The sequence below is a fragment of the Stegastes partitus genome, unplaced genomic scaffold, assembly GCF_000690725.1.
Source record: "Stegastes partitus isolate 25-593 unplaced genomic scaffold, Stegastes_partitus-1.0.2 Scaffold148, whole genome shotgun sequence".
NCBI lineage: Eukaryota > Metazoa > Chordata > Actinopteri > Pomacentridae > Stegastes > Stegastes partitus.
The window spans coordinates 534,853-553,804 of NW_007577879.1; the positions used below are offsets into that span (position 1 = coordinate 534,853).

General features: G+C 43.2%; 1 protein-coding gene across 1 annotated transcript in view; it reads left to right on the plus strand.

The window, feature by feature from the left end:
* astn2 (astrotactin 2) overlaps positions 1-18,952 on the plus strand; it is a 298,857-nt gene that overhangs the window by 71,135 nt on the left and 208,770 nt on the right. The window contains exon 4 of the mRNA XM_008279213.1: positions 15,963-16,392. Within this exon, the coding sequence (XP_008277435.1) occupies positions 15,963-16,392 (430 nt within the window). The remainder of the gene's footprint in view (positions 1-15,962; positions 16,393-18,952) is intronic.

Consider the following 18,952-nt stretch of genomic DNA (forward strand, 5'->3'; position numbering starts at 1 on the left):
AGCACACAGTGTCCTCCTTTTTCATCATTTAACATTTTGTTGTGGTTTATTGCTGAAAGTCAGGACATACAGAAACCCACCAACAAGGAGAGCTGCACATTTCATTGTACTTTCTGTATTGATTATTTGAGTGTTTTTTTTGCAGAAAAGTACAACTTTTGTTATAATTGGGAACATCTGCAGCGTGGAGTTGCATCACCGTGGATTTGAACTCCTGATCTCCGGTGAAAGAAACCTGCAGTTTAACAACTAAACCCGACTTATTGATACGTCTTGGCTCTAAAATACATTCTTCTGCAGCGTATCGGCTTGTCACAAGACACCTACCATTTGACTCCCTTCTGCACACACCAGTCATACTGTGGCATGTTTACAAGTGAAGAAAACGGATTGCTGCTCTTGAATTCAGGAGTCTGTTGTGTGTTATTTCACTTGATTCCTTACCTGAAGGAAACAGTCTCACTGGATTGTAGAGGTGGATTTTTGTCACTCCACTCAAAGTTTCCCCTTGTCCACTTTGACAACCTGATTCAAAAAGCTGTCAAGTTAGTAGCTTGAATGACGGAGCATGTCTGGGAAAGAAAAAAAAAGGGAGCGTCAACGGGGATGGTGTGTGAAATTACTACAACGTTCTTTTTTTTTTTTTGTGACCACCTGTTTCCATATTTCTTGTATTTGCAGTAAAAGGGTAGGAAGATTTGATGAGCCCTTGACCATTACAAGGTATGATTGCAGTCAGGGAGTCTGGAGGGTCTTGCAAGATAACGTTTGTTAAATGGACTGTGAACCTAATTTGGAAAAAAAAAAATACCATTTGGAACTCAGTAAATTTAATATATTTTCTTTTAAATTGAGTTTTTCTAACTCAAATTTACTTCATTCGATTTCAGCTTTCATGAGCATAAGGGAGTTTTTATTTTATTTTATTTTTTCATTAGTGATGACAGTTACCTCCTCCATGCCTGCCCACAAAGGGCTAACACATTTCACTTGGCTAAAGACGAACCCAGTGGCAATATGCCCCGCTCATAATGTCAGACAATCCTGGAGTCTTAACCTCCCCAAGCAATTAAAGATTTTTTTCTCTAATAACGTATTAGTTGCAAGCGCCGGGCTGGGTGATTTGGTATATTGGCATTTAACCAATGTTGAATCGTAGCCTGACAGACATGTAGCTGTCAGAATTATCTTTGGCTGCTTTACAGCTGCAGTCTGCCAAGACAAGTGCACAGTACTGTTCCCAAGTTCACACTACACTTACCCGCTACCCCAGCGAATGCTGCAGTGGGGAATGGCCTTGAATTCCCTCCATTGCAGAATTTCTAGCCTCTATGTCCAGATGGCTTATTTATTAGTTTTACAGACTCCCCAGTGTCCCCTATACTCTTTCTGATAATTGAGGTCTTCTAACCCATAGACTTTCTCTGTTCAGCTTTCAACCTGCAGCTTGCCTCCTTAAGTTTGGACTTGGGAGACAATTGCATGAGACTGAAAGTCAAGATTTAGAGTTTTCGTGCATAGTTTTCAACCCGTGAGGAGGCCCAGGTGTTTAAAAAAAAACAGTAGCTATAAGTAGCTCACATGAATACAGCAGCGAACGTTCTCCCCTTCCTGCAACATGCGCTCACATTGGGGTGACCCTCTCATCCGCTGGGACACTCTAAATGTGCCTAGTTGCAAGTAGCGGGCTTTGGCGTCCCTATTCTGGGTATAGTTCCTTTGGTTCTTGCTGGAAGTCATGCAGGTCTTTGTGAAAGACTTTGTCCTCTCACCTGAAACTGTTTTACCTTGCATGTTCCTGCAAGGGCAGGGACAATGAGTACAATGTCATGGTATATTTCTTCATGTTCCTGGGTTTATTTATTGTGTCCTAAAAAAAAAACATAGTACGGAGAAGCTGATTGTTTTTTTTTTTTGTTTGTTTTCCAGACGAACACATTATTCTGCATCTTGTCCTTCAAATCAATGAATGACCTGCTTCACTGCCTTGCTAATTGTTCTTAACCACGGCAATTAGAGTGATGATATACTGTTGGAGGTGATGTTGACATAATTAGGAAGAAACAAGGAACACGGTGTTTCATAATTTTGTGCTAATAACTTCATATCTGCGGCGCAGTTCGGTCATCAGGTTCTCGGGTAAGCGGCGTTCATCCTCGGGCTTTGTTATTGCCTCGCAGATTATGGTACATCTGTTGCAAATTTCTGCCTCCTTTGGAAAGTCTAATTGCTGCAACGTTTTTTAAAAGCAACAACGAGGATGAATATTTTAATCAGTGATCTGTAGTTAGCTGTTAAGTTATTACTGTAAAATTCCACAGACTCCCCCGTCCAAGGAGACGAGTCTTTGCTTTGACGACTTTCGTTCATTTTTCATGGAGTCTGTGCTGTGTTATTACAGTGGTCTATGCTGGTGGTTTCCCCTCACTCTGAGTATAGATATGAGGTCAGTAGCACACTTGGGGCAAGTGTAAAAAGTCTAATTTTCTTTAATTAGTCCATAAGGAGGACAGGAGCCTTGTTACGTACCACAGTTCGCTGTAATCTCCTAAAGCAGATGACACCAAAGGTCAATGTATTCTTTACATGTTCTGCTTGGCCCTAACTCCGTCTCTTGGATAAATTTCAATTCACTTTTATTTATATAGCACCAAGTCGTAGCACAAGTCATCTCATGGCGCTTTACATAGGAAGGTCAAGACCTTACAATATTATAGAGAGAAACCCGGCGATGTTCCCTTGGAGCAAGCACTTGGCAACAGTAGGGTGGAAAAACTCCCTTTTAACAGGAAGAAACCTCCAACAGAAGCAGAGTCAGGGTGGGCGGCCGTCTGCCTCGATCGGCTGGGGTTAGAGGAGAGAGAAGAAAAAAAAGACGAGCGCTGAGAAACAACACACAGTAAACGCCGGGCAGGTTGTTGAGGACAATAAAAGCAGATCAGAAACAAGCAGCTCGAGAGACGCTTGCAGAAAGGTACAGGGAGGGAAACTGCAGGAGAAAGAAGACACTAATGACATGCAATAGTGGCACATAAAGGCGACGGATAGCGGAGCTTGTACCCGTAGGGGAAGGGAATAATACAAGCAGCTTTTTCATGGAAGCTTCCTGGCATGATTCCTCCCCATGTTCTCATTCATAGCCGCTCTGTTCCCGGATTTTAGCAGGCGACTAAACACATGATCAGGTGCTCCGGTGCTGCTTCAAGGACCATGCCACTGTTATGATGGCTCGGGTCCAGGCTTTGGTTGTGACACGACTGTAGAGAGGAGAGGGACCGTTCCCTGCCTCGTTGTATGAAATAAAATTTGTACAATGCATATTTACATTTATAGGTTATTTCCTTTTTTTGCTGTAAAAAAATGTTTAGATGAGTTTTCATTCCTGAAGTGGTTATTTGCATATGCTTTGGCAACAACCCAGTGCACAGTGATTCATAGCCATCTGTATGTTTAGATGCCGAGCACATTAAACTGAGCTTCTTACTCACCCGAACAGACTCCTTACTCAGTCATCATCAGACCGGTAGTGGTTCTACCAACGTGCCCCCACCAATATAAAAGGAACCAATGCTGTACAGAGAACTTGCACCACCTGTAGGCAATGAGCGTCAAAGCTTGCACCACCTTTAACATTTTCACGACCCCCAGTGGACTGTAAATATTCAACAATATCCGAAACACAATTAGAGTCATATACAGTGGAGCTGCATTTAATTATCATTTACTTACTCTTTTGAACTCCGGCAGCCACTTGATCTCGCAAATGAGCATCGTATTAACCGTCTAAGGGGTCAGACCTTCTAACAATCAAAAACAGATGCAAATGATTTTAGCAATACAAAAGGTTGGTCATTCATTGATTTTGCCTTCTAATCTCGGTCGCTGCAGAACTGCCCAGTGGTGGCACAACTTACAGCTGCTATATACCTGTAGGTGGTACCTGCAGTGTAATTTGCTGTTGCTTTTCTCGGCCTATCGGCGCTGAAGCTTCGCGGCAGGAACTCTTGGCGCTCTGCAGCTGGGTTATTATATACAGGACCAGGTTGTAGCAGTTTTGCATGAGAGGCGTCGTGTCCTTGGTAGTGCACATGTAACTATCGGATATTCAGCTGCGCTCAGATGACATCCAGGAGAAATGGTGTAGCTAGTGTTGTGCGAGCTTTGTGTTTTCCCCCGGCGGTGTGAAAGCTTTGTGTGGAGTATTGTGTGTATCTATGTTTTATGCGGTCGAAGCCTATATGTGGGTGTGAGTGCTCCGGCGCAGGCCTGTCCCTTTCCGCATGATTATTCAGGATCACTCACCTCTCGTGGAATTTGAATGGTCGTGTTGCATCCACCCGTCCATTCATTTTCTGAGCCATTTATTGTACGCAAGGTCACCGGGGGGCTGGAACCTATCCCAGCAACCGCCGGGCAAAAAAAGCAGAGTGTACTCTCGACAGGGCGAGATTCTTCGACAGAGCTGACGAAGCCAGACAGACGAATGTTTCCACACACCTATGGAGAGGGAAGCAATGCAGCCACAGAAGTCGGAGGAATCGAACCCTGGACCTTCACTGTTTTAATTATATTTCGATTTTAAAGCATATTTAATGCCTAAATATGCACTTCATAGCCTGCTGTGTGTGTATGACAGCATGGATGAAGTTTTGATTTCCATCCATCCATCATCTATACACCTCTTAATCCTCACTAGGGTCATGGGGGACTGGAGTCTATCCCAGCTGACTCAGGGTGAAGGCAGGGGACACCCTGGACAGGTCACCAGTCTATCACAGGGCTACACTTAGAGACAGACAACCAAGCACACTCACATTCACACCTACGGACAATTTAGAATCACCAATTAACCTCAACGTGTTTTTGGACTGTGTGGGAGGAAGCCGGAGAACCCGGAGAGAACCCAAGCTGCACGGGGAGAACATGCAAACTCCACGCAGAAAGATCCCGTTGCCCCCACCAGGACGCGAACCAGCAACCTTCTTGCTGTGAGGCAACAGTGGCACCGACTGCGCCACCTTGCAGCCCCAGTTTTTATTTTATTTTTTATTTTTTATTTTTTGCATGTGGGAGGATGTAACTTCCCATATATGTAGATCGAAGTAAATTAACACGATTGTACCGAATCTGTTCCCTTGTGCATTAAACTAGCTAAAAAGTCATCTAAAATACACTGAACTTCACTCTATCTTTGCGTGGTTAACTAAGATTTGTCCTTTTAAATAACTATTGCAGTATATATCAATGATGTGCAACCAAAGTTCAGAGTTTGCATCTATAAAAAAAAAAACGATTAACCGGATTTAAATTTGACCACTACTCCCATCAAAGTAGCGACCTTGTGTAGTGCTGCCCTGGAACACTCACGATCCATACCATGCTGGGCTTCTTCCACTGTGTCAAAAATGGCGACCATCCAGCTTCAATTTCATTTTGGAAAAGTTGAGGAAGTCACATGAAGCAGCGTGGAGGGGAAGCAGCACTTGTCTTGGTGCGATGAACCTTGGTGTCACAATAGAATTCACATTGACAGTTTGGCCCTGGAGGACGAATTCATGGTACACAGCTCTGTAAATGTCAAAGAAAACAATAAGCGTGCTCTTCCTGACCTTCAGTCTTGAAGACTGCGGGCTTTTCTCCTGCAAATTCTGCTATTTGATCTCTACGACCCAACTCTCTTCACCAGTGATGGACCTTGAGGGAAAGTTTTGGTCAACCCGAGCCCGTTGGCGAAGCTCCTCGGAGGTGCTGTGTCTGCAGGTCCCACGGCGAAATGACAAATGTGCACCTGCAAGTATCACAACTCTTCGAATGTGCAACGTCCCACAACATCCTGACTCAGAGAGGAGTTGCCGCCCGCCCCTGGTTGCATGCGCGCTACATCGCCGTGCCACGCTCCATTTGCGGCAACAGAAACAGAACTTTTTGATAGCACCTTGTATATCTATTCAGAGAACACTCTCAGACACAAAACGTGCGCAGACATACTGATGCCCGCCGCGCACACACACTCCGGCTATCCCTCTTTCGCACACACACACACACACAGCAATTGTACGGCTTGAAAAACAAACCTCTATAATAGAGCTCTTGTTTGGCTGGGCAAGTGTCATGACCAAAGCAAATGAGTTCTCTTTGCATTTTTGTAGCGCAAGTTAAAAAAAAAAAAAACGAGAGAGCGTGCTATTTATAGTTTACCTTTGGAGAGACAAAACTCAAGTGACTGCACCCCACCACCACCCTCCCTGTTCCTCCCTCCCCAATCTTTGTTTTTTCCCTTTTTCTTCTGCCCATTCACTCACCTTCTCTCTCGCTGTCTGTTCTGTTGCCTGGGTAACCGTTACTGATGGAGACCAGGAGTTTGGGGAACAAAAGAAAAAGTCTGGTGCTGAAGGGAGAGGATTATTGAATAACCTTGTTCATGTATGTGCGCTCGCGTGTGTGTGTGTGTGTGTAGATGCTCGTCACTGTAAATGCAATGACTTTTATGCCGATGACACCGAATGTATGGTTGAAGGTTCAATTCACAGAAACTGTAGACTGGAGCAGCGTTTAACAGAGTCGCACGCCGTCTTAAGAAATCCAGTCGTCGCAAGGACGGGCTCGAAAAAACATTTAAAAACTGCAACCTTGTGCCTGCTTCTAGAACTGAGAAGATGCAGTCTCACTTTGAGTCTAACCCGGTCCGACCTTCTGCTGGTCGACATCGTATCACCACATGGCGACAGACTTTTATTGTGGTAGCACTTTGAAAATGTAATACTATTTTTTAAAGTCTTAACAGTAGATTTTTTTTTATAACTTTGCGAATTTGCACGACCGCCTCACATTAAAGCAAATACATGAGTTCACATCTTTATTTTGTAGTATTTATTCCCGTATTTATTTATTTTTTCTTTCACAAAGTCTTTGGGCTTCTTTGTGAGGTCAAGCTTTATAGTGCAAAAAAAAACTAAGGGACGCTCACTGGAGCCAAATTAGTTCCTGCCGGTTGAAGTGTTTCTTCATATGTTGATGAATCACTTCAGAGATATTTGCTGTTGGAAATCAGACCACCCTCGCTGCGTAGCTCATTAACCCCGGAGAACTCCAAAGATAACGCCATCAAGCTTCCACCTTAAGCTGCCAGCGTTCTTCTCATCTCCTCATCTGCTTCCATATCTTTCCCTATTGATTCATCTCAATCCTCGCTGTTCTTTTAATGGCCCCTGGAAGCGCGGTGATTAAAGTCTTGGGGAGATTTTTTCCCCCCGTTAATGTATATGCGAACCGCTTGTTTCTCCTCCCCTTAGTGCTAATGACAGCAGATGTGTTTTTGCTAGCAGCCATTAATGACTCAAGCACCAATTGGGAACATCTGTGCAATCCGAATTGGACTTGGAAGTGTTATTTAGACCTTTGTCATCTATTAGCATTTTCAAGGCAATCTCAATTATAACACATTTCCAGTCCAGAATTATGTGTTTCCTCGTCTTTCCCCGCCTCCTTGGGAAGCCAAATTGAATGACAAACTACGTGGTCCCCGCTGAGTCTTGTGTTTCCAACCCCAGGCCCAGGTGAAAGCAAGTGTCAAAATGAACACTTTATAGAACATGAAATGTGTTTTCTGCAGCTGGCGCCGAAGCCGAGGAGACATCGCTATGATATGTGGAGCGGAGACCAGGGATAGAGGGTTTGAGGGAAAAGAGCAGCGGCGAGGGCGAAAGTGAGTTTTTGATTGCATCTGGCATGAATGGACAAAGACTACCTTCCCCTTCAGCTGCTTGGTGCTCGCTGACAGGTCTACTCTCGCAAGCTGTTGTGGTAACACTTGGCCGACAGCTGCAGATACAAATAAAGGCCTCACTTCAAGCTAAACGACAGGGAATATAACAAGGGCTGAGGCCCCAGCTGCCTCTGATAGGAGCACGCGGGCGCAAGCGCACGCTTACACATGAAAACACCTATAATCACACATAGCTCCGTCGCACCCGCCAGCTTTCAAGGCAAGAATATTTCTCTGCGTAGCGGAGAGAGCAAAGTCATTCATTTCACAGATTTGGTCTTGTGTTTATTCTGTATTATGCTGAACGCCACACAATTGTGCCTGACAAGCGCCACAAAAAAGAACAAACTGAGTGATCTTTGTAAGCCTATATAATGATGTCTTATTTATTTATTTTAAACGTGGACCCCCCAAGCAAAATAGGGAAACAAACTAAGTGTTTGTGTCCACCATTATTTTTCCAACTCTTTACAAGTGTGCTCCACCGTCCACATTCTGATGCCTGAATCTTTATAAAAGCAAAAATCCATTCTCTTCCCTTTTCACTCTTCAGCTCTTGCCTTTTTTTTTTTTTTTTTTCTCAATCAAAGTCACCCCAAGGGCCTCATTGTCCAGACCCTCTTACTGCCTTGTTATCAACAGCTGTAGCAAGCCTGTATTGGCCCCTTGTGACACCACTGCAAATATTGGCATTACCTTTCTAATCACATTTCTTTCTCTGAAATGTCACAGAGGGAGGGCGATGTGTGCTTACACTTGGCTTACACTGCCTAAATGTGAAGATATCACCCATCTCTTATAAAAGCAAATGAAAGAGCCATAATGTAGTGTGGGTGGGTGGGGTTGGTGTTCGGGTGTGTGTGTGTGTGTGTGGGGAGGGCATTGCAGTCTCTTCTTTTTCGAGCAGTACTAATTTACCACAGTAATGAGCAAGCAGCGGTGCATGGTCATCAAGCAATTATATTTGGTTACCATGCAAACAGTGAGCATCCCGGGATGTCATTATACTGAGAAATATAGCCGGGCTCCATTACAGCGGTGGCGCAACGCTAGCCATTATCTAAATGCAGAGCCTTTTTTTTTCTAAACATGTGTATGATTTTAAGACGCATAATGCTGTTTTCCTGGGGATGACTTCATAGATGGAATATGGATGATTTCAGTCCTTTTTTCTTCCCCATTGAGATCCATCCATCCATCCATCCATCCATCCATCCATCCATCCATCCATCCATCCATCCATCCATTATCTATATATCTATCCATCCATTATCTAGGGTCGCGGGGGGCTGGAGTCTGTCCATTCAGACCCCAACTTATATATATTTTTTTCTTTTCCCAATCACTTTGAAGTCCAAATAGTGTAGTTCACATAGGGTTTGCACATGCTCTGTGATTGTTGTGTTTGCAACCTTTCAATCTACTTCAGCCAAACGTCATTATTTATAATCCAAAAAATTCTGAACAGCCTGGAAAACAAACAGCAACACCTTGAACCAGTTTGATTGCCGTCACTGCACCCACATGGTAGCATTTCACTGCATACAGTGGTTGTTTTTTTGATTGTTTTTGTTGGTAAAGAATTGGTGTAAATAGACGTTTAGGTTAACTATGAGCAGTGGAATAAGGAGTGGGAATTAATACGCTTTGGCTTCCTCCTGCTCCCTTTCGGACACATGATTTATTTATTCAAATAATGTTGGAGAGTGCTTTTTCTCTCTCCTTTAGATTCAACTATTCATGGAGTGGCACCAGAATGTATGTGGGTGTGTACGTAGGTATATGTATATATGTGTAGAAGGAAGTCTTTTTACTTTATATATATTTTTATTTTCTTTCTCTATTTTTTAAATAAAGAATTGAATTGAACTCACCATACTGTAGTACTATAGTGTAGATTTTATGATTTGTAGTGTGTAAATGGTGCTCAGGAGGCAATGTACAGTGCTTTATTTGATTTTTTTTGACACAACCAAATGTGAAAATTAATGCATTTTCTGCAACCACAACTTCACAACAGTCCGTTTTTTAAAGAATGACTTTGTTGCGCAAGTGCTGCATATGTATAAAGAACTTCCCCGAGACGCCATTTGTCTCCATAATGCATGGCATCGATGGAGATTTCAGTACGCGCCCTGAGCTTTAAGACCCTGAAACAGCCTTCGCGTGCGTCTAGCTGAGAGAAGAAAGTGGTGGGTGTAGGGCATCGGCTAAAGCAAGAAACAGCCCAGGAGGGAGAGGTATCGGGTGGGCGGGAGCAACACACTAGAAAATCAGCCCTAATTCTTTGTTATAATTCACAAATCTAGGGCTTAAGGCGGTATTATCTGCCCTCAAATCTTCTCCGTCTGTGTGATTGAGCACTGTGGCTTGTAAAAAAGGGGAGGATAGAGAGGCGGAGTAATGAAGGGATAGGACCTGGAAAAAAGAAACGGTTGGTGGGGAGGGAGCGAGTGATGGAAACTTGTATTAGTTCCCATGGCGTGAGGGACAAAACGGAAAGGTCGACCTGGTGCTTTCCAGTTAAGCTGTAGGAGATTTTAATTCAGTTTTCAATCACAGTGTAATCAGATTTTATGATTAGGTAGGGGCTTCTGGTCACTGTAATTTCTCTAGTGATTTACATGGCCAGGCCTGTGGATTTTTTTAAATGAATTTCTGTTTCTTCGGAATAGATTATTTCACTACTGTGGAAAAAATATTACCTTAGCGATTGAGATGCTTTTTGCATAGGCCTTTTTAAAAACACTCCAACAGCGTTAACACAAAGCAACACTTGTGCAGCAGAAAGGATTTAGTGTGTTGTACATCAAAACTGCTGTTAAATCTCACACTGTCTGAGAAAATGGCAGTCCCCCCCGAATGAAAAGAATTAACAATAAAATGTAAAAAAAGAAGTCTTGCTCTGCTGCGTCCGGTAGTATTCCCCCACGCGCCCAGGTAATGGACAGGCACGGCATCTCCTAGGTGAATTAGCAGAGTGGAAACATTAACCGGAGAGCCAAGCCCTGTCATTCACGCTGCGGCTTCTGGTTGGACAGGAGGGAGCGGTGGAGCAGATGCTAGGGCACATGCCACTTTAACTTCCTGCTGGGAAAGGATAGGGATAGGAGGAACGGATACAGCACAGAGAGGACGGGAGGTACAAAAAAAAAAGAAGAAGCGTGGGAGGTTGACAAATAAAAGATGGTGACAGAAAAAGTTGGAGTGAGAGGGACAGGATGTTTTTTTTTTTTGTGCCTCGAAGGTCTTTGTCTGACACGCTGTGGCACGAACACGGAGGATAAAAGGCGTACCTGTGCTGGTGGATGCACGGGAATCCGGCGCCATCCACTAGCTCTTTTCTTTCCTATATTTGACTGATGATTAAACGAGCATTTAAGCAACATTTTCACTCAAGAACGCACTAAAGATTGCTGCTCTTCCGTTTTGGAGCAGGAGGTGGACGGTTGCTCGGAGCAGGAGGTGGATGGTTACTGGGGTTCACTGAGCCACTGCCTCCGCCGCGCACAGATGGTGGCTAAAACCACGGAGCATGTGTTGGATGTGTTGGCTCCGAGTCGTGTTGTTTCGCCCGCATAAAGAAGCTTATTAGGATCATTAGGGAGTCATAGTCGTCGAGTACATATAAAAAAAAAAGTCTAAATTCTCAGCGTCTCGAATGCTCTGCGGGGGAGCCATTGATCCGAGTGTGAAGAGTGGATCAATGCAGCTGATCATTAAACTTCCTCGCTGTTAAAGAGTTTGATGTGGTTTGAGGGCTTGATTGAGTGGAGCTTTCATCAATAAAGTGAATCCCATTTGTGTGTTTGCTTCTTTCTAACTAGTTCCCTCTGAGACGTAAGCTCTCTTTCTTTTCTTGCATTGAAACACGCAGAAGCAACATCTTCACACTGTGCGTCATTCTCAGATGCACGACTTATGTTGCACGATATTTAATACGTAATCAGGATATTTCCAGTTAATCTTGCTTTAATTGACTTATTGCTGCTCACTTTTTTTTTTTTTTGTACCGTATAAGGAACGTGGCAAAGCATCTGCCTCGACATCTGCTATTGTAGACTTTTTTTTTTTTTTCGATGAATGGGCCAACGACGAGTGACACATCTGAGAGATCCATGGTGACAGCGCTATTTCTGTCTTCCAACAGAAGCAATGCCATCGACTCGCAAGAATTTTTTACAGAGATTAGACGGAATGTCAGAAATAAATAGACCGACGGGATAAAAACAGCCAAACACCTACGCAAACACACTCGAGATTTTTTTTTTTTGCTGCAGTTTGATTTATATATTTGTTTTTTTGGTAATCGTCTGTGTGATTAAGTAAATGCTGACCACGTGTTTTGCAACCTGACTAGTCAAAAAAAACTATAGTTCAGCAGCACGCCAACGCTCCTGAGGCAATATAGGAGTAAATATCATATTGTACTTTTAAGGAAATATAAGCAGGAAATTACACTGGAAATGCAGATATTCCAATTCCTCAGCTACATGGATAAGAACAGCTTCACTCTTGGCAAGACTGGCGGCTGAAATCGTAATAAAAACCCTATTTATGCGGTCATTGTGTAGCTTTTAAAGCCGAACCGAACCCCGACTGTGCGTATTGCTGCGTTTTTCATTAGCACACACTGGGGTCTGCCTACAATTAATCGGTGATTGAATAGATTTAATTTGCATTCACTTCAGTCAGGCTTAATGATCGAGCCTAATGGGGTTTTGCTTTATGGTGCTTAACTTCTCGACTTTCTACTACTTAACGTAGCCACGTTGTCTATAACTAAATATCTAAGTTGTCGCCGCATTCAAGCACCCGTGTAAACTATGTGTTCATTATAAGGCTGGAATGTGAGAGTCAGTGATTCCTATGGAGGTTTTATTCTCTGTTGTACGGGCTGTTCATCACCTCGCATGATCGTGTTGAAGCAAACGTTTTGTAGGTCTAATAAATCCCCCCTAAAACACTGTACGTATCCCTCAGGCTGGCTATATAACTGTTTTAAAGGTCAATTTACAAGAAACACTAGAATTCAATCTGTGTAGTTTTTAAAACACCCGGAATAACACGATTCAAATTCCCGGAGCCACGATAATCACGCTGCATATTCGCCTCGTACGTGAGGACGGTTACCGCGGTGGAAGTGCCTCAGCGGTAGCATATTTTAACATTTTTATTAACTGTAAATTTTCTACCGGATCACTCAGACTGTCACTGATTGTTATAGCTCCATAACTGCCAAATAATTTTTTTGTTTTGCTGCTGCTGCTGTCCTTCTCCCTCTGCAGTTTTAAAGAGGACTGTAATGGTGAAACCAGCGCGATAGTTTAATCTGAGTAATTGTTTAATAATTCAGCGCTTGGTGTTTGCAGCCATATTCCATTCAATCTGTAAAAGAATGAGGATAAGAAGTAAGCGAGAAGGGATGAAACGGCGGTAATCAAGCTTAGCGGGGAGGATATGTAAGGAAGTAGGCAACAAGATCTAGCAAGCGAAAAGGGAAATGGGAGGTAAAAAAAAAAAAAAACAGGGACAGAGAAAAACAGTAATGGAAAGCTAATATGAAAAGGGTGCAGAGGAGAAAAAAAAAGAGTGATTGAGATGGAAAATGGGAGTATTATGGGTAAAAAGGAATGCAAAGTAAGGAAAATAATCATGGACTGCGGTAAACCTACACTACAGAAAAGAGTGGAATTATGGGGAGCTTCCAGCCACTCTCCTCCCCGTAAAGTCACTCGGGACGAAAGCAGCGGGGATTTGTAGGGTCTGAAGATGAACAGAAAACCCATTTTCCCTCATGGCTACATCTGCCACTGTGAATTTATATGGCTGTTGTACTGAAGAGTGGAAGAAAAGATGCGATCAAACATGAAGGAGGGGGGAAAACGTAGACGGAGAGGCGCGGAGTAATCGAGAGGGAGCGAGAACAAAAAGCGAGAACAGTGGCAAGCGCAGAGGAAAACACTGCGAGATGATATGGGGAAGGAAATTTGAGAGAAACGAATTAGGGAGGTAGAGAAAAAAAAAAAAAAAAAAGCACATGAAAGATAAACTCTTAAGGGCACCGAGGTAACAGAGACAGTTAAAATAACAGACACTGGAAAGACAAAAGTTGACTTGTGATACGGAGAACTTTTTTTTTTGCACTGAAAGCTTGAATGCAGTTCGCTCGCGTATTAAATCGGCAGATTCAGATTTTAAATGTAAGGAAGGCAATTAAGGTTTTAAATGTCAGAAATGTCTTTTTATTGCATTCACGGCAAACAAACAATCCCAGTGACAAGGAGCGTTGAGATGAATAAAGCGGCACAAAACATTTCTTTTTGCTGTATTTCGTTCCTTTTTGCATTACCATTTTTCATTTGTGCCGCACATTAGCACTCCGAAAATGGAACAGAAGCCTTCGTATGTTTTTTTTTTTTCTTCAGGGGGGAGCTAACGCAGGAGTCCAGGCTAAGGGGACTTTGTAAGACTTGCATTCCTGCAAAGCTGCCATCCCATTGGAGATTAATGGATAAGTTTGTCCGTGGTACTAGTCCTCTCCGTGCCGCCTTACCTCTCAGCATACTTGATTTATGGACACCCAGCAGTGCATGAGTTATAATTTGAAAGGGGTTTGTTTTTCTTCATGAAGATGGAATTTTAAATGTTGTGATGAATGAACCCTTGTGGATTTTATTTATTATTCCGTCTCGAGTGTGTGTCTGCGCGCGCACCGGGCCGCCGTGCATGCGTACGTGCGTGCACGGGTATAATTTTGTAAATATAGCCACATCGTTAAATATGGGCTGGCAAAAGTGCTGACACTATGTTTTCTGTCCGACATTACAAATATATTACCCTTAGGTTGCCATGTCTTGCTGAATCCAATACCACATCTCACCTATTGGATGCCATTGTGAAAAATCAAAGAATAAGTCACGGCCTGCCTTTCTTTGCACCATTCTGCCCGTGCATATAGATTTACATTAGCATCCAGCCACCGCACGTATGGCAGGCTGTTTGATGTATCTGTGATGGTCAGATATTGAATGAACCGCGGAGAAATGCGACGCTCCTTTGTGAATTTACAAGGCTGTAGTGAGGGCTTAGGGAGGAAAGAGGGCAAAACAGGCTAACAACCCTTGTGCATTGGTGTGTGTGACACTCAGAAGATAGGAGTCCAGATGCAGCGCTGCTGCAAAGACAATTATTTCTGCCTGACTGCTGCGTATGTGTCGGTGAGATACATAAGGAATGGAGGCAATAACAGGAACATTTACACAGCATAATACAATCCCTTCATGCTTCAAATTCATCATTTGCAAATCTCGTGATGTGGAATTATTGTCAAAGGGCAGATTCAAGTCTACTGCCGTTTTTTTTTAAGGCTTCGGTTTACGAAGCTAGTATGGACTGTGCATGTCAATTAATGCGTGTAAAATCTGCATGCGGGCACAGATTGTATGACTGGCTTCTGAATGAACAAAAGGCTGATTTTAAGCATTAAAATGTGTAAAGTGCTGTATAGTAATTTTATTGTGTGTGGAAGTGCTTTTAAGTGTGTGTGTGTGTGTCTGTATCCTTCCTATCTTCTAATTACTTGCTAATGTCATCATGGCTACGGGGGTATGCTGTGTTTCATTCCTCTTTTCCTGAATAAGTCCACAAATAGTTTAATCCACATCAGCTTCCTTTGTCTTATAGGGGTGCATCATAAACATGTGAAAAAGGACTCACCATTCATAGCACTGCTCTAAATTTGGATCTACATTATATTCTATACGTGTGACATGTGCTTGATTAATGCCAACTGGTGATCGTTTTTTTCTCACAGATGATGATTCTGCAAAGTTGTATTTCAGGCTGCGGTAAAAATAGTTTTGGGGTATTTTTGACCGGCGCACTTCTACTGTAGCAGGCAGAAATGTGCTGGTCTTGTCAGAACTCTTGTCAGCAGCCTCATGTTGCTGTGAGAACGCTCATATCAAAGCGCTCATTGCCAGACCTCTTGTAATAGCTGGCAAATGGTGTTAATTGGCATTCAGCCTAATATAACTGGCACCGAGGCCGTGATTGCAATTGTTATTGTAAGCTGTAATTTGTCCCTTTAATTTCCCATTTGTATAGCCGGTTACCACATTAAACGTCATATAAGAATAGCCGTCCTTGTGTACGTCCCTCGTATTCAATCGTCTTTTCTTTCGCATTCATCCAGGGAGGCCTCATCGCCCTCCTCCTCCTGATCCTCCTCTTCACCCTCGTCCTCTACACCCGCCACCGGTGGTGCAAGCGTCGCCGCATCCCGCAGAAGAGCGCCAGCACCGAGGCCACTCACGAAATCCACTACATCCCCTCGGTTCTGCTCGGGCCGCAGGGCCGCGACAGCTACCGGGGCTCCAGGAACGCCCACCAGCACGGCAGCTCCGTCATCGGGATGCCCATCCGGGAGACCCCGATCCTCGACGACTACGACTGCGACGAAGACGACGCCGGCGGACACTCGCTCAACTCCACGCCCAACCAGCTCCACAACAAGCTGAGCGACGGGAAGGTGCTGGACGACTATGGAGTTAACGTTGGCATCGGAGGACACACGGACATGATGTGCAAGGACGACGATATAAAGCATAACTTCGACAAACGAGGTAGGTTGACTGCCTAAAGGCTTCTTTTTTTTGTTGAAGAATACACTAAAGGTTTGGGGTTCTCGTAGATTAATTGTAGCAACTGGAGTTCCTTAAAGATGTTCCACCTCTCATCCAAGAGGCTTCATCAGTTCTGACTGACTAATTGGGAGTACTTATATCCTTAAGGAGTCATTAACACCTCAATCGGGGGTGGTTGCTCCTCCCCCTCGCTGTGTGACTCGTTAGTGCCACAATGGGATTTGTTTTTTGTGGCTAGGTGTGAATGTGGTTTCATCTTCCTGGGGAGAGATCTTGATCCATGACCTGGATGACTGAGAATCCTCACAGACATAAAGGTATTGCTTAGCACTGCCGGTAAACACGGGATACCTCCAGGATTAGCAGCAAAAAGGAAATGTGTGGCGTCATAGGAAATCTGTCGCGCTCAGTGGTGGTTGTGTTGCTTTTGTGAGCATGATTTCGTACATCCGTGGATGCTCTCAGTGCCAAGGCCTTCAGATGGGCCAGCCTGGACACTTTTACTTTGGCTCAGGCCAGCCCACCCATGTTCCTGATAGCACAGCATGTCCTGTTTATATTTTGTCAAACATAAGCAGTTTTGTAAGACTCACGTCATCACTTCACATGGTGACAATAAGAATCCTGTGAGTCATACGAGCTCCTCCGTTAAACCCTGCCAGCGAAACCACATACGCAGCTCCTCCTCGGTTGCCATCGACTCTCCAGCGCTAATGTAATGCATAGTCATGTAATTTAATGTAATGCACGGAGGTCAAGTGACAGGGGCCGAGGCTGGGTCTGGTCAATCCAATACTGTGTTAGTCTGTTGACCCACGCTAAACATAATCAGGGGTCTCCACTTCAAGCGAGGGGGGAAAAAAAAATAAAAATCTTGCTGCTGGTAACAAAACAAGTGACTCTTCAAAATCGTCTGCAATGAGGATTTTAAAACACCTTCTCCAAACATTATTATCTCGGGCTGTGCAGAAGCATTTGCTAATATCATTTCCTGTTGAACCTGGGGTGCTCCTCGTGCCAAGCCGGACTTTAATAATTGAAGGGTGCTGACTGAGTTGGAGGGTGCCCTGGTTCTTCATGTCGCACTGAATTATGCATAAAGTTTGTAGAAATTCCCTCTTGATCCTAAGTATTTATCACCTAAACAAACACACAGTCGTATTTACACGAGCTGTCTGAATGCTCGCTGAGAATGTGTCGAACAGAAACACAATGGGACCCAAATTTTCATTTTCTGTGAGATTGCACCGAAAGTAGGAAGATAGATAAGAATATTTGAACCAGAAATTTAAACAGAATGAAAATGAGAGAATATTACAACCCCCGACTGTAGCAGGTTTAAATATTTAATGCTCACCTTTTAGTCGTTTTGTCTCATTGTCACGCTGTGAATTCCTTGAATTTGCTCACTGAAACATACAAACAGCTCTGAATAAGCAGCACAATTCACGCGATGACCCGCCGTATTTACAGCACCCTTATAGGTGAATTAACTGCTCAGCTGTAAAATAGAAATGTTGCCAAAAACAGACGGCGTTACAATTACCACATACCTACATTTCTCATTTCTGTGGCATTTTATCTGCTGACCTGCTGTTTCATCTTTTCTCTCTAAGCACACACTCCCATACCATTTAAAGCCGCTCTTTTGATCTCACCACACAGCGCTGTGGAAAGACCCGGTTCTCGTGTACGGCGGCCCTTATTTAAAGAGGAAACAGAAAATGATGCAACAAAGTGATGAGAAATTCATTTCTGTTATGATCCTGAGTGGAAAAGCAGACTGTTGGGATTAGAAATGAAAGAATGTGACCTTTCTCTCAGGTTAAAGGAAGGCCGTTGTTGGAGAGAACAAATGAGTGACCGTTGTCCCCAAATGGTACTAATAGCAGCATGGCAGACAGGGTGTAAGTAGTGCGAGATATATATATTCTTGTTAATGATAATGAAAAGTCTGAATATATAATAACAAGTTTTGTGGAATGAATGTCTGGGATAGACACTCAAAACTTTCACTCTCGCTGTCTCCTGAAGGAGCTGCTGCATCTATGCGCTCCGCCATCTCTATGGAAACCCATAGAGATTAATTATATATATTCAGACTTTAATTATATATATTCAGAGTTTCATTATGTATATACAAGCTTTCATTATATATATAATTTCCCAAACGGCATGCCATTATATATATATATATATATATGGACAAATCAATCAGATGATATTTGTATGTATTGTTACTAATTGTTAGAAATCTAGAGTTTTTTTTTATAGAATTGCAAAAGCAGTACCATAAAATAGATTTACTTTTAGAAGAAGTGTGTTAGGCATCATCTTTGTAGCAGCTAATAAGGTCTCAGTCTAACAAAAAACAAGTTAAAAGGTGATACAAATAACAAAATAGCAAAAAAATAAATACTCTATTAAAAGACGTTATTTCACTATACCATCCATCCGTCTATTATCTATACACCGCTTAATCCTCACTAGGGTCATGGGGGGCTGGAGTCTATCCCAGCTGACTCAGGGTGAAGGCAGG